The sequence below is a fragment of the Adiantum capillus-veneris genome, chromosome 15, assembly GCF_014529385.1.
Source record: "Adiantum capillus-veneris isolate H3 chromosome 15, ASM1452938v2, whole genome shotgun sequence".
NCBI lineage: Eukaryota > Viridiplantae > Streptophyta > Polypodiopsida > Polypodiales > Pteridaceae > Adiantum > Adiantum capillus-veneris.
The window spans coordinates 119996772-120013709 of NC_140945.1; the positions used below are offsets into that span (position 1 = coordinate 119996772).

Consider the following 16938-nt stretch of genomic DNA (forward strand, 5'->3'; position numbering starts at 1 on the left):
CACCAAGATTGCTTTTTCCCACCTCACGTTGATTGGCCGGCCGCTAGGTGCATGGTCGCTCTCAATGAGTGAAAAGAGGCACAAGGGGAGGCTGGACAAGCCCTTCTTTCTTGGGAATCCTGTCACTCTTCAAAAACACGATTAGGAATTGACACGCCCAAGAAAACTTGGGTTACATGAGACCACAACAAGCAAAAAAAGTTATGTGGTTCTTGTGGTTCTTTTCTTGAGTGATACAGAACACTGTCAAAGCTTTGATACCAATGTAAGGCGCAGCGGAAGTGAATGTTGAACTTTGCTCAAGATAAGTGCTCCGAACTGTGCTCAAGGGTTCCTTTTACTTACGGAAGGGAGAGCCTTCCGTTCTTTAATGAGAGAGTGCAATGGACACAAACAAAGTAAATAGACATTGTGAGCGAAGGTGCTGAGACTGAGAGATAGAGAGAGAAGAGAATACGACACCAGAGATGTTGTCAAACTCTCCTCCAAGGGCCCCACTCTCGATGGCCAGAGTGGTCTACTATTGATTGCACAATCTGGTACAAGATGCTGATGCAAGTTGTGAGACTATGATGCAAGGTGGATCTAAACTTGGGCACGACGGCGACGACGAGGATAGCAACAAGTCACGACGACGGCTGAATCTGCTATCTTCTGGACTGTTCTTTGTCTGCTGAATTCTACTGCTACAAACGTTGCGCTTGCCAATGCAAAACGCTGCCTTTGCTGCTCAAAAACGCTATGTGATGCAGGTGTAAAAACGTTGTCCTAGCTGGTTAAAAAACGCTACACCTCCTGGATATGAAAACGCTGAAATGATGTCCCTAAAAATGATGATCTACAGTACTAAAACCGCTGGTTCATGCTGCTACAAAAACATTGATCATAGGCTGAATTTGCTGAGATAGCAGGGCTGAAAACACTGGCCTGGCTGAGTCCAAACGCTGGTGCAGAGGGTGCAAAAGTGCCGTATGAGGTTTGTTGAAGATCGCCAAGGTCATGGGCTGAAAAATGCTAGATCTAAGGGCTGAAGAAACGCCAAGCTTCCAATGTTGAAAACGCTAGTGTTCTTGGGAGTCCTTGCTTGAGAGAGAGAAGGAGGAACCTGCTACAACCTGTGCATGTGTTCTCCTTGCTCTTCTGCCAAAAATGCTAGCGCTAGGGATTGCTTATATATTAACTTAGTCAAATTGGCCTACCCAGTTCCCAACAAAAGTCACTTAAAAACAATAAGTGAAAAATGTCAAAAATAGGAAAAATAGGTTCTGTGCACTAGAAAATGCTCTTGATGGATTCTAATGGTAATGATGATGATCATGCTGTGTGCAACCAAAGGATATGCATTTAATCTAAGTGTCTACACATGCACGGTCTGCGAATAGACTCACAAAAGTGCAAGATCACTTCCTATTCTAGACCGACTTGATTGAACTGAACCCTGGTCATGCTGTAGCTTGTCCACGGACACATAGGGTTGGATGTGTCACGTGACACAAATGTAGATGCATGTGTGGAAAGTATAAGTGGTACCGCAAACCAAGGTGATGTAGATATGCCTGAGGGTATTAAGAAAACAAAGAAAAGGTGGCGGCAGCAATGGACTCTTCTCCATCCTTGGGCTTACTTATGTAAGAACATGTTGAATGAGGAGATTATCAAATGCACTTATTGTGAGGAAATTAAGAGAGTGAAGGTTCTACAGCATTTATGATCTCGGCATTGCATGACCATTCTCTCACCAAGGATCATACAGATTCTATGCGTTCATTAAATGCAAAGAAACATATGGAGAATACGGGTAGAGGCCCTCTTGATGATGGTATGGACTCAATGGTTCATTTGGAGCAAATGCGTACCATGACATGTATGAAGTTGGTTTACTTTTGTGCATGTGAGGATATGCCATTGGATAAATATCCCAGTCATTGTAGATTTCTTCGCGAGATGCATACACCAAATATGCCTGCTTCTGAAGAGTATGGCTCGTATGTGAATCCAGTTTTTGGCAGAGAGATGATGCTCGCCATAAAGGATCATGTGAAGAAGCAAATGCTAGCAGAGATGTGTGCAAGTCCATTTTACTCTGTGCTCATTGATGAGAGTATCAATCGTACTATGGAAAAGCACTTGATTGTCTATGTTACGTATGTGGGTAACAAAGGGAAGGGACGTGCTAGATGTTGCTTTGTTGAATTGCTACCCATGGAGAATGCAAATGCAAAGGGTATCTATGATGCAATGATTCAATTTCTTAAAGACAATGGGTTAGATGTAAACAAGCTTATTGTTCTTGCAACCGACCGTGCATCGATGATGACGGGTCATAAGACAGGTCTTATTGTGCGTTTTCAAAAAGATATGTCTTGTTTCATGGGTGTACATTGCATTGTGCACAGACAAGCTTTGGCAGCAAAGGATGGGTTCGTGTCTCATCCTCATGTATATGCCTTTGTTGACAAAGTTGCAAATAAAGTGTATTCATGGTTGGCAAAGTCTGGGAAGAGGCATGAAGAACTGTGGAAGATCATGAGTCAGTATAATATTTTGGATGCGAAAGCATTACAAATTCACTCAATGCGATGGCTTTCAAGAGGCAAAGTCATGGAAAGACTTGTCAAAATTATGCATGCCGAAAGTAAATGATAACTTGGAATAAGCTCACGTTGAGGCTCGAGAACTATAGCCTATGCGGGAGTAGGTGTTGCTGCAGGAATAGGTTCCGGAACGAGTACTTCGGAAACAAGAACGGTATTTGGAACGGGTTCCGGCTCCGGGATATTGACTTCGAGTGCCGAGAGAGGGTACGCTGGCAATTCTGTGTCGAGAACCTCATTTATGTACTAGACGTAGGGGAAAGTTGTCCACCGGTTCGCGTCGGCCATGACGGTATAATGTCTCGTGCGTGCAAAGTGCACACAAGGCCAATGCGGAAGAGTGGGTCAAAGTGTGGCGCTGACTATAAACGAAGGCTGGAATTCATTTTGAGCTAGTGGGTGTTTTGTTTGGTTTTTAAACAGTACACATTGGTTTAAAAATTTGGGGTAGGTCAGTCAAGTTTGGCCGGCCACTTTGAGGCTTAATAAATTGGGGGGTTGTATAATAACTTTTTCGTTGCTGGGGTGATGCGTAAAACATCCAATGAAAGAGTATAACGAAGCGGCAGCCAACGAAGAGTTGCGTCAAATGTCAGCAAGGCAGCCGCATGATGAGTGCCACACCCAACGCATAGGGGTGCGATCGTTTGGGAAAGGGGTGCGAGCACTGAAGAAAAGGCACCCGTAGCCACCGCTAGTAAAAGGGGGTGACCCTTGAGGAAGGGTGCACCACTTCAAGCAGAAGGGGCACGGGAGAAGAAGCACCGCATGAATGGTAGCCGGTGAAGAGGCACCTTGAAGAGAGGATGGCTACCAAGAGGCACATCCAAATGAAGAGGTGCAACGTGAGGCTTCCATCAAGAAATTTCAGCACGCACATCGGGTATGCCATCCCTACGTATATCTGTATTATGTATGTATACAGATAGTTTAGGGTAAGGGTTACCTCATGCTCGCGTATAGGTGTGTATACCACCTTTCTTCCGCTTCCATGCAACTCCAGGAAGGGGGGGAGAGGGTAGCGGCGAGGGTGAGAGGCTCACAACCTTCAAGTCCCGGGAAAAAAATTTGCTCTGATACCACTGTAAGGATTCTAGTTACTAATCCTTAATTAAGTACTTAAACTCATATAAAAAACTTGAACTTGACTCAGAGACAAGACTCAGAAGACTCTGTGTTTGATTGATTCATTCATTGAAATGTGTTACAAGGGCGTTCTTATATAGAAACTAAAGAGACACGATGAAGAGACATGACCATAGGTCAAAAGACATGACTTTAGGCCAATAGTCGTGTCCCTCTGTTGTAGAGTCGTGACCCTTCGACGTAAAGGTGCAACCATACGCAAAAGAGGCATGGCTATTCGCCGAACAGGTGCGACTCTTGGCGAAGAGACGCATCCTTTGGAGAATCAGGGGTCTCGGATCTCGTGCGTCTTCGTATCTGCAAAAGAATCAAGCAAGAAGGTAATACCAAGACAAAGAATACGTCACAATCATGACAGCTCGCGTAAGGAATGCCCACACGAGTTCTCCTTGGCTGAAATCTGCTTCTGGAATATGTCAGAGTGCTGAAATTTTTGTAAGCAGCCGGTGTTGCGCTTGCCTAAGTGCAACTATTCCCTGCAGAGACGCACACAAGCTCCTATGGCTGCACTTTACCTTCACTACTTTTGCAAAGCCTTCATAGATGCCAGAGCAAGAAAACGTGAGGAGAGAGAAAGCGGGCTGAACTGAGAGCTGAGAGAGGAGTCTATGTGTATGTGTGTGGAAACTACTGCAGAGAGCCACAAACTGGTAGCCCTTTCTCCTTATAAGCCTTGCATATGTTGATCCTTTGCCAAACGACACGCGCGTGCGCGAGGGAGAGAGAGAGAGAGAGGTGCTCGCAAGTGGCCAAGCCCTTGTGTTTTCTAAATCTTACGCTAAGAGCTGCAATTTTTAGTCTTATTTTAATGTCGAATCATTTGACCGCGTTCATACTGACTCGGCCACTCATTTTTTTAAAGGTTTTAAACCTTAAGACTTAAAAATGAGCAGTCAAACCCGGGTTTCTGGCCACTCTAGAGTATTAACAACTTGGCCCATTTCATGTCTCTCCGAACCCAATATGCCAGCTCCCGCCAGGTCGAATTTCCACTATCTAGCCGGCCACTTTCTTGGGCGGCCACCGCAAAACTATTAAATTATAGCTTTTATGAGCAAACTGGGGACACCATCTTATTCATATGCTTGTTCTAAACCATTTTGCACTATGTCCGGTTATTATTCTACTTATCATACTATCCAGACACGGATAAATTTCCAAATCGCACATTGCACTGGAAAACTTACCCATTCATAATTGGTACAAATAAATTCATAAATTCATTTTGTGTGCACAAAAATCATTTTCATCTAACTATAACCGTAGCTAAAAATATTACATGTGCAAATCATTTGAAGAGAGCTTCTTTTGCCCCCTCTGTCGCGCACAAGCTGAAGCTAGTTACAACATCGGCCACATGACTAGAAATCTAGCGTCGTGGCCACTGTGACGCTGCCGCCATGTGTGCCATGCCTATCTCCTCTGTCAAATCTTTATCACCGTTATCTCTGTCCAACTTGCCTTTGCCTTTGTCCTTTTGTAAGTTCTTGCTTTTGCCTTTGGCTTCGCATTCTCGAGCCAAACAAAGCGTCTTCTCACATTCATAACATGGCTCTTGAACCTCATGGGTACAAAGGCAGCTAACTGAGCACTCGCCCTTCCGTCCTCGTCAAGCTTGCCTTTGCCTCTGTCCTCCAGTAAGCTTGTGCATTTGCATTTGGCTTCACATTCCCGAGCCAAACAAATTGACGGCTTCCTTGAGAACTTCATCCATGCATAGGCCACTAACTCAGTGCTAGCCGGTCCACTTTCCATAGCCTATAGTTGGTGTGGGTCACAGATAAACTTCCAATTGAAAACTCTAGGGCCATTTTGCTGTCGACACTAGGCGGGAAAGTCCACATGCACGTGGGGAGTTCGGCTGGCTCCAGGAGCTCAATAAGGTGGCCATGGCTCTCAATGGCCTTGCCCTCCAAAAAGCTTGGGCACAACACCTCTATGACGAATGTTGCTCCCTTGAAGCCAGCCACTACCTTGTGCACTCCGTCCCTTTGAATTCGTCGCCTCCGAACCAAATATGGCAAACGTTTCGAGATGCCAAGCCCAAAATGCCCAAGCAATCGTTCCATCGCTCACAGCAGTATATCAAGACGTCATTCAAATGACCTTCTCTACCAATGACTCCAGATGAGCATTACAAAAGGCTCACAACTCCACCTTCTACTGGCCATGTCTCAAGACGCTAATTGAGGAAGGCCAGAGACCGGACGCCGGCGGGGAGCCTCTCAAATGCTCCGTTTTAGAGAACCGTTGAAGAGTGTTGCACCACACCCATACAAGCCCCTTCCTTTCCACAACAACCCAAGCCTCCTCTGCAGTAGCGTTTTAAAACGCTGCAAGGTTGTAGCACCACCAAAAAATACCTATGGCAAGAAACGCCACTTTGAACATGCCGATAGTCTTCAATCATTTCCTCTTCTTCACGACAATTATCTCCCTCCTTGCGATCACTGAGCGAACTGCTTTGATACCATGTCAAATTCGACGATACGGAAGCGTAGAGCAATGGGGAGAATACATGAGAGGAAGAAAGAGAGAGAGAGTCTACTAAACCAACCAACTGGCCAATAAATTAGTGATTTACAATGGGGGCAAGGTGTTGCATATATACTAGCCTGGGGGCCCTTAAGTACCCCCCTTCGTAAATTACCCTACCCAAGACTTTGACAAATACGTAAAATAAATACCTAAAGCCAAAATAAATATTGAGATTACATAGGACTATTCACTTGAGATGCTATAACTTTAACAACTTCCCCACTTCGTGTCTACTGCAAGTTGTATCCAGCTAGTGCCAAGTCATCTATCAGTTAGTCTTCATCAAAAGTATCATCATCGTTGCATGAGCATTCACGTACATATTCTCATATATATCGCCCATGCAATATTCAAGCAAACACAAATCTAGTAACAAAGTGGGAGGCCACTGAGAGGGTTCAATGGGACCAATCCCAGTGTCATCTCCTTTGGCTTCCCTCATCTCTCTTTCTAACAGTTAAGAAACATTCACCTAGAAGGAACTAAAGAAATCATTAAGAGAACAACCGTGCAAGAACTAGAGAAATGTTAGTGTGATATATAATTATTTGTCACGTCTATCATCCTTTACACCTAACAATAGGAAAGCACTCGTGGAAGACCTCATCAAGACAGTCTACCCATCAGCTCTGATGCTCCATTATGCACATGTCACAACTCAATTGAAAACAAATCTTGTACCCTTCTATAAGAATGCTTAGTTTTGCATTATAAAATTGTTTTCCTCTTTGAATTCAAGATAGATAGAATAGTGCATTTAGGATGGCCACCGATGAGTAGTCACAAGTTAAGGAGGTGGACCCACGCAGTGGGTTAGAACATTGATAATGCACACTCCCATCGAGATAACTTGAAATGTGACATGTAGCTCATGCATATCGGGGTCATACTTGCACACAGAAAGGATGGTATTTGCATACGTCAAGGTAGGATGTATTTTGTACAATACTGTCCCGTGCGCACTACACTTGCGCCACGTGGACGTTCTTCTGCTACAGTCTAGCATCAGTTTAGTCTAGCGTAGGACCTAGCCTAGCACTTTGTGAGCCTCTAGCAGGATGTGCACGCCTAGGCCCGTCATAGTTGCATACCCTCACTTGCACAGTTAAGTCACTTAAGCATATAGGTAAATGAACAGTCACTTTAGTCATTTATTAATAAGTGACTTTGACATCACATTCATTGAAAGTAGGTAGGGCAAATGGTTAAAAGACCTATAAATGAAGCCCCTTGGGCACTAGAGTCAGGCAAAGGATGAGAGAAGCAGAGCCTCTCATGGACCAGCAGTACCAGCGTTTTTCAACAAGCATTCAGCCCTCGCCGTCGATTTCAGCCCTTCGTCTCATCACCAATTCAGCCCTCAACCCATACTAGAGGGAATGGCCATTTTCAGGACCCCGTTCCCCGTTCCCATCCCAATTTCCCGTTCCAGATCCCCGTTCCATGTTTCAAACATGAGTATCCGAAACAAGGAATGGCATTTCATGCATGTTGCCATTCCCCGTTCCCCGTTCCGATTTCCCGTTCTGGGTAGCTGTGCCTCAACCATTAGAAGCACCATCGATTTTCAGTATCAGCCATCGCCACTCTCGGCGATAGCAAATCAGCCCACAACCTAGTCGTCGTCGTCGTCGTACCAAGCATCTCTAGCAGTACCCATTAAGTACCCCTCGTCGTCGTCGTTGTCGATGCACTACCCCAGCATCGAGCACCCCTTGCGTTTAGGCTTGACTCCAGCCTAGCTCAGCATAGGGATCATCAATACCAACAGTACCTCCAATACCTAAAGCACCCCGCAATACCAAGCACCAAAGTACTCGTGTCACGTGACACATCCAACCCTATGTGTCCGTGGACAAGCTACCGCATGTTCAGGGTTCAATCAGTCCAGTCGGTCTAGATTTAGAAGTGATCTGTCACTTTTGTGAGTCTATTCGCAGATCGTGCATGCCCAATCACTTAGTGTAGATGCATATCCTCTGGTTGCACACAGCATGATCATAAGCATTCCCATCAGAAACCATCAAAATCCTTCAGGGGAATATTCCAGTGCATTTAGCCTATTTTACCTATTTTTGACATTTTTCACTTACTATTTTTAAGTGACTTTTGTTGGAAAGTAGGTAGGGCAAATTGAGTAAATTTGTATATAAGCAAACCTAGACTAGCACTAATTGGCAGAAGAGGCAGCAGGAGCACCTTGCTCAACAAGCAACTTCTCAGCAAGACCAACCCCCGCGACAACTCTGGCGTTTTCTCTTAACAGAAGGCCTAGCGTTTTTGCACCAGATCAGCCAGCGTTTTTGCACTTGCAAATTCCCGATGACAGTTGACAGCAGATCAGCCCTAGCGTTAGCAGATTCCGACCGCAACACAGCACATTTCCTAGCGTTAGCAGATTTCCCCGCGAGGTCAGTTTTCAGCCCTAGCGTTTTTGGTTGGCAGAACAACCTCAGCGTTTTTGCAGATCATCGCGACAGAATCAGCCATAGGACCAGCGTTTTCAGTTTTCACCCTTTAGACATTGCAGAACAACTCCCGAACCTCGCAGATCTCACCTTCCCGCAGCAGATCCTCGCCGCACGGTCAGATCCCACGAAGTTTACAGATTCAGCCCGGAAAACGCAGATTTCAGCATTTGCGTTTTCAGCGCGTCGTCGTCGCATCGTCGCCATCGACATCGTCACCGACATAGAGTCAGAATTCAGCAGATAATGATTTGCAGATTTCAGCCCTTAGCGTTTTCAGATTTCAGCCCGTCTCGTCGTCGTCCTCATCGTCGTCAACATCATCGGCAAGTCCAAGCATTGTAGAGATTTGTGCAATCATAAGTAGACCGCTCTCGCCATAGATAGTGGGGCCTTCGGAGGAGGGTTTTACAACGTCTCTGGTGTCGTATTCTCTTCTCTATCTCTTAGTCTCATGCACTTCCATTCACTGTGTCCATTCACTTTGTTTGTGTCCATTGCACTCTCTCACTAAGAACGGAGGGCTCTCCCTTCCATAAGATAAAAGGAACCTTGAGCACAGTTCGGAGCACTCATCTTGAGCAAAGTTCAAACATTCATTCCGTTGCACCTAACATTGGTATCAGAGCTTTGGCAGTGTTCTGTATCACTCAAGAAAAGAACCACAAGAATCACAAGAATGTTTTTTCACTTGTTGCGGTCGTAAGAACCCAAGTTCACTTGGGCGTATCGATTCCTGATCGTGTTTTTGAAGAGTGACAGGAATCCCAGGAAAGAAAAGCTTGTCCAGCCTCCCCTTGTGCCTCTTTTCACTCATTGAGAGCGCACCGTGCACTTAGCGGCCGGCCAATCGACGTGAGGTGGGAAAAAGCAACCTTGGCGCAAGGCCACCAAGGGGTGCGCCCGCGGAAAAGAGCAGAACTCGGGTGAAGAGAAGATACTTCTCTAACACAGATTGCAATCGAAAGAAGAACCTCAAGACCCTCAAGAACCCAAGAACCGCAAGAACCCAAGTTCTTCGTTAACTTAAGAACCCAAGACCACAAGAACCCACAAGAATCCAAGACTTCAGTGGATAGTCATCACTCAAAGCGGAATGGCTACTTCGATTGAAGGTGATGAGCATGAGAGGCGAAGAAGAATTTTCCCCACCAGGAGGTTTTTCCGACCCTCCCGCTTCCCCATCTACGCCAAGGATTGCACTAACTCCTATGGAGGCTTTCGACAAGATGGTGATTGACATGAAGTTAGACCGCGAAGCACGAAAAGCAAAAAGAGAAACAGACAGAAAAGCCTACGAAGAAGAAATGGCAGCCATAGAGCGTCAGTACGACTTGGAAGAAAAAGAAAGTCAACCCAAATTTGATCGCGAGAACAAAGCAAGACAAGCAGAATTTGATCACGAGAACAAAGCCATAAAAGAAAAGAGCGACCAACACATGAAAGAATTCTTGCAACTCTTTTCTATGGTACAGGCACAGTTTGCACAGAATCAGGAACAGGAGACTCTCTCCGTCTCTGCTCCAAAGCATGACACACAGGATTTGCATGATAATAAGCATGATGATTTGAATGATAATGACAAGCATGTTGATTTGGATGACACTGACAAGCATGATGATTTGCATAATCAAGATGTGATTTCTCACAAGCATGATGATTTGCATGATCAAGATGTGATTTCTCACAAGCATGATGAGTTGCATGAAGAAGATGTGATTGTTCACAAGAAGGATGATGTGTTAGTTGATACTGTTTCTAGCGAAGCTAACCTCGTTGCAGATTCGATCAATCACGTAGAACCGATCTTTGCTCTCAAGCCTAGGTCCAAAGAACCCTCACAAGAAGTATAACGTGTTCATATGAGTAATACGCACGCATTGTACGAGTGTTTCATTCGTGATCGTTTTCTGTATTTTCGTCAGCGTCTTTATGTGATCCCTTTTCCTAGGCATGACATATTGTACATTGAGCACGTTTCATCCATGAATGAGCACAAATGTATGTAGATTGTTCATGAAAAGCTAAAAAGTATGCATTCAAGGAAGTCACATTTCATGTCTCTTCCTTGGCACGACACAGTTGTACAAAGAGCACATGAAAGTATAAGCACCAAGCATGGGCATTTCCATTGTGTTTTGCCACAGTTGATTGATTTAGATCAGAAGAGAAAGATTCAATCTCATTGTTTGCGTGTGTGTGGTGAATGAGAAGGGCATGTGACGCATCGGCAATGCCGGGCGAGGTCGAACGGTGCAAAAAAAGCCCCTGTGCGCCACGACGCGCGGGGAGCAATTCTGTCGGGTTAGCACTCCGTCTGTTAGTTCATCTACATTGCATGCACAGTCTTTGAGGAAGACAAGATTTTTTCCAGTCACTTTACATGTAATAGGTATGTTCATGGTTTTGTGTTGAAAATGGTTTCAGGAATTTTCAGCCATGGAGATTCTTAAAGAAGAAAGAAGCATGACTCTAGATGAAGTTGAAGCATCGAAGGAGCCTCAGAAGACTTTGTGTTGCGACTCGCTTTCGACGCGGACCAGAGAAGCAAGCGCTGCAGACCTTTATGAAGTTCAAGTATCGCATGACCCACGCATCAGAGTGGGCCGACGAAGAGTCCCTTCCAGGATTCCGGATGCTATTGGCGATCTCCCTCGATGCCATACAATTCGGTACCAGTACCTCACTTTGAAAAAGAGGGGATGTCACGTGACACATCCAACCCTATGTGTTCGTGGACAAGCTACCGCATGATCAAGGTTCAGTTAGTCCAGTCAGTCTAGATTTAGAAGTGATCTGTCACTTTTGTGAGTCTGTTCGCAGACCGTGCATGCCCAATCACTTAGTGTAGATGCATATCCTCTGGTTGCACACAGCATGATCATAAGCATTCCCATCAGAAACCATCAAAATCCTTCGGGGGAATATTCCAGTGCATTTAGCCTATTTTACCTATTTTTGACATTTTTCACTTATTATTTTTAAGTGACTTTTGTTGGAAAGTAGGTAGGGCAAATTGAGTAAGTTTGTATATAAGCAAACCTAGACTAGCACTAATTGGCAGAAGAGGCAGCAGGAGCACCTTGCTCAACAAGCAACTTCTCAGCAAGACCAACCCCCGCGACAACTCTGGCGTTTTCTCTTAACAGAAGGCCTAGCGTTTTTGCACCAGATCAGCCAGCGTTTTTGCACTTGCAAATTCCAGGTGACAGTTGACAGCAGATGAGCCCTAGCGTTAGCAGATTCCAACCGCAACACAGCACATTTCCTAGCGTTAGCAGATTTCCCTGCAAGGTTAGTTTTCAGCCCTAGCGTTTTTGGTTTGCAGAACAACCTCAGCGTTTTTGCAGATCATCGCGACAGAATCAGCCATAGGACCAGCGTTTTCAGTTTTCACCCTTTAGACATTGCAGAACAACTCCCGAACCTCGCAGATCTCACCTTCCCGCAACAAATCCTCACCGCACGGTCAGATCCCGCGAAGTTTACAGATTCAGTCCAGAAAACGCGGATTTCAGCATTTGCGTTTTCAGCGCGTCGTCATCGCATTGTCGCCATCGACATCGTCACCGACATAGAGTCAGAATTCAGCAGATAAAGATTTGCAGATTTCAACCCTTAGCGTTTTCAAATTTCAGCCCGTATCGTCGTCGTCCTCAACGTCGTCGACGTCGTCGGCAAGTCCAAGCATTGTAGAGATTTGTGCAATCATAAGTAGACCGCTCTCGCCATAGATAGTGGGGCCTTCGGAGGAGGGTTTTACGTCGTCTCTGGTGTCATATTCTCTTCTCTATCTCTCAGTCTCATGCACTTCCATTCACTGTGTCCATTCACTTTGTTTGTGTCCATTGCACTCTCTCACTAAGAACGGAGGGCTCTTCCTTCCATAAGAATAAAAGGAACCTTGAGCACAGTTCGGAGCACTCATCTTGAGCAAAGTTCAAACATTCATTCCGCTGCACCTAACAACTCGCAATACCCAGCACTTAGCCTCTCAAGTAATCCTCAACATCCACCGCAGTACCCCTTAGCTTCTCAGCAGTACCCAGCATCAGTAGCATCAAGTACCCATTAGCAGCTCAGCATCTCAGCATTTAGCACCATTGCATCAACATTTTGTGCAAGTAATAAAGCACTACTTACTGTGGCAACAAAGCAAGGGTGGATGGAACCCCGCATGCGGTGTCGTCTCTCTCTCTCTCTCTCTCTCTCTCTCTCTCTCTCTCTCTCTCTCACATTCAATTTAGTTCTTTCAATGAAGTAAAGTAACCTTGTGTTTGTGCGGAGTACTAGATTCGAGAAAAATCCTTAAAACACTTTCGTGCACCTGACATTGGTATCAAAGCTCTGTGGGTGCTTCGGCCTCGAGAAGAACCTAAAGAACCCAAGAACCACGACCAAGAACCCAAGCCGAACCAAGAATCCAAAGAACCTCTCTCAGTTTTTTGGTGCCCCAATCCCAGACTTAATAGCCACTCCCACCTTTAGTCCATCGCGCATCGTGCGCGCTCCCATCTTCATCGCTGTCTTTGAACGAAGATCGACATTGGATACATGACAATCCAAATATTGAGTAGCATGATCTACTTGCCTCCTATACGAATATGGAAGGAGTTGGTGAAAGGATCCCTAACTCTCTTCTGCATTCGCATTCGCATATAGCATGCATCCACTTGTGTCGACGAGAAATCCTTGAAAATACCTTCGAGCACCCTTACCTTTCAACTTCATCCGCAATGTTTTCACGACAGGACTATTCAAGTGGTCGTACTTGCTCGAACGGGACCCTATAAGTTGGAACAACTTATAACTTTAGGTCTTGCCAATTGGTCAAGCCACGTCATAATTTTGTGACATGTAGTCTAGCGTAGGATCTAGCCTGGCACTTTGAAGTTTGTGAGCCTCTAGCGGGACGCGCATGCCCAGGCCCCTCATAGTTGCTTACCCTCACTTGCACAGTGTTAAGTCACTTAAGCATATAGGCATATAAACAGTCACTTAAGTCATTTTTATTAATAAGTGACTTTGACATGACATTTATTGAAAGTAGGTAGGGAAAATGGCTAAAAGACCTGTAAATAAAGCCCCTTGGGCACCAAAGTCGGGAAGAGGATGAGAGAAGTAGAGCCTTTCAAGGACCAGTAGTACCAACCTTTTTGCAGTCTTGCGTCAGTGTTTTCTCAGCCAGCAGCATCATCGTTTTCAACCAGCATTCAGCCCTACCCTCGCCGTCGATTTCAGCCCTTTGCCTCATCACCGATTCAGCCCTCAACCATTAGCAGCACAAGCGATTTTCAGTTTCAGCCATCGCCACTCTCAGCGATAGCAAATCAGCCCAAAACCTCGTCGTCGTTGTCTCATCGTCGTCGTCGTCGTACCAAGCATCTCCAACAGTACCCATTAGTACCTCAGTAGCACCGCAATAGAAGTACCCCCCATCATCGTCGTCATCGTCGACGCAATACCCTAGCATCAAGCACCCCTTACGTTTTGGCTTCGCTTCAGCCTAGCTCAACATAGGGATCATCAATACCAACAGTACCTCCATTACCCAAAGTACCCTGCAGTACCAAGCACCTAAGTACCCGTAGTACCCAGCACTTAGCCTCTCAAGTACCAAGCATCCACCGCAGTACCCCTCAGCTTCTCAACAGTACCCAGCATTAGTAGCATCAAGTACCCATTAGCAGCTCAGTATCTAAGCATTTAGCATCATTGTATCAATATTTTGTGCAAGTAATAAAGCGAGTACTTGCTCTTGCAACAGAGCAAAGGGGCCCTTCAGGGTGGTTGGGACTTGACATGCAGTGTCATCTCTCTTTCTCTCTCTCTCTGCGTTTCTCTCTTTCATTCGGTTCGGTTCAGTTCTTTCAAGTGAAGTAAAGTAACCTTGTGTTTGTGCAGAGTACTAGATCCGAGCAAAATGCTTAACATTTCCACCACACCTGACAAATACAGCCGTAACATACGGGTATCCGTACGTATCGATCGTTTTGTACAAAATTTTAGGTTAGAACGTTTTCTTTGGCCATTTGAGTGAGCGCTTTATTTGGGGCTTGTAAACACCTCTAGACCCTTATTAAACTCATTACAGAGAGTCTAAAGTGCAGACAGAAACCTTGCTTCGTCAGCTTTTTGAGTCGGGACTTGGTTTATGGATTTTAGACCATTAAATGTATCGGATCTTGTTATTTTGATGATCATCTATGATTTATGTCTCATGCGATATGTCTTATGCGTACTTTTCACTCTTCATGATTGATTCTAATGATCAGTGTTTTATTTTCTACAGTTTCAAAATAATTACAGCAAATCTCGATTGTCAATCATTGCGTAATCTAAAGTTTTTGGAGTTTTTGGAGTTTTTGTTGTTGTTGTATGTATAATGTAACATTTGAGAGGTGATTGAAGCTTTGTATCTGTTGTTCAATTCTAATAGTTTAGTGTTGGATGTCTCAAGTGGTCCACGATGTTGAACAATCGTACAAAAGCCTCGATTTTTTTAGTATGGCAGTCTTGCTTTTGAATATATCATAAACCTCCTAACGTATTCTACATTTCAGGCTTTTTTTTTAATATACAAATGTTGCATACCTAATAACTCAAATCATTCAATACTACGCACCTTACATATCAAACACTACATACCTAATCACCTTGGCATACGTGTTATCTTGCATGTTAATGTTAACCTTGTTCCTTTTTTAGAACCTTCAAAATCTGGTTCCTAATGTTCGACTCTTTCAAGCGAAAAATAAACTTCACCACTCACCACAAATGCCATCGTTAACTCTCGAAGAAAAGATTTCGACAGGCGTATGCCCTTTGTTTCTGCAATAAAATTTTCCATTTGGACATGCCGAGGTCCCTGCCACACAAAAGAGCATATGCAGTGTTACAAACAACAAACAATTTGCTTCACAGAATTGCAGAAGGGAACAATCACGAGGCATACAAGCAATTCAAATAAGCCAACAAGACTAACTAGCGTGTAAGAACAAGGGGCATCAAACCACACAGCACACAGCCAAATTCAGCGAGCACATAAACCTTCTTAAAGTCCTTGCTGGTGATACCAAGTAGGTGTCTTAGGTGTCTTCTCTCTAATATATTCTCACATATTTTCAACCAAAAAAAAAAAAAAAAAAACTTTGAGGCAGAAAACATTCTGCTGTGATGTGACATTCCAGGAGTCATTTGCAAATTTTATACATGGATCATCCCTTTATCAGTGTGAGGAAACGTTTAAAAATCAGAGAAAAGTTATTACCAGGTTCATCTGTTCCATCAGCACAATCGCAAAATTCATCATTGAGTCGATCCGCTGAAAAGCTCTTCGACCCATCTTTACATTTTATAGTCTCCGTTCTGTAGTACCCTTCATCTGAGTAACAAAACAGAAGCTCAAATAAGAGAAAGAAACTTTGATCCTTCAAACAATTCATTGAAGGACTTAGTTTCTACAGCCTTCTATGTGCAAATCACGCATAAACGTTTATCTAAAGGCAAAATCTTACTAGCAGTTTTAGCAGAACTAGCTGAAAACAAAACAGTGACCAGCAAAAATTTGATGCAAAACGAAAATCTACTGGAATGCAGGAGAGGCGAGGAATTGGGTAAGTAGCTACCTTGCGGTGAGATGCCTCTAAAGTTGGTGCTGATGGCAGTAGTGAGACTGAGGACAGCAACTAAGAGCGAGGCCTGAAAGACAGGAGCGAGAAAGCCCATGATGGTAACAAGATCGCAATGCTGCACAGAGAGAGAGAGAGAGAGAGAGAGAGACTCTTTGTCAGTCCCTCGCGACTCCGCGAGGCGCTACGAGAGGGAGAGAGAGAGAGCTCACAAGGTTTTCATTGCTCCAGTCTGGCCGACCATGACGAGATTCAAGGTTCAATTCTTGTGAAGAACATATGAATTTGGATAAAATATCAAATGGATCAATCTATTCCTCTCATGAAATAGGAAAGACTATCACGAGATGACGGGCATGGCGAATCCAGTGCCGTCGGGGAGGTGCTTTGCTGCGCAGGTGTTCGGAGGATGTCCCCGAGGGGGGGGGACCCTGGCCGATCGTGCTCTTGCTCTTCGGCATCAACCTCGCACTACCTATTTTTGGACAGGGGGGCTGGCGGCTGCCCCTTCTTCCTTTGGAAGAGAATGAAGTCCGCCAAGGAAATCTGCGAAGGTACGGT

The 16938-nt window shown here is 44.7% G+C and overlaps 2 protein-coding genes across 2 annotated transcripts in view; one reads left to right on the forward strand and one right to left on the reverse strand.

Moving 5' to 3' along the window:
- Positions 1-16626, reverse strand: part of PSL4 (calmodulin-binding protein) — a 132506-nt gene extending 115880 nt beyond the window's left edge. The window contains exons 1-3 of the mRNA XM_086483040.1: positions 16375-16626; positions 16017-16130; positions 15519-15614 (exon numbers count right to left, since the gene is read on the reverse strand). Coding sequence (XP_086339166.1) covers positions 15519-15614; positions 16017-16130; positions 16375-16474 — 310 coding nt within the window. The 5' untranslated portion in view covers positions 16475-16626. The remainder of the gene's footprint in view (positions 1-15518; positions 15615-16016; positions 16131-16374) is intronic.
- On the forward strand, positions 1514-2643 carry LOC147441383 (uncharacterized). Its single transcript, XM_086483819.1, has one exon. It carries the CDS (start codon positions 1708-1710, stop codon positions 2641-2643), a length of 936 nt encoding a protein of 311 aa, XP_086339945.1. The 5' UTR covers positions 1514-1707.
- Positions 16627-16938: the final 312 nt, after the last annotated feature.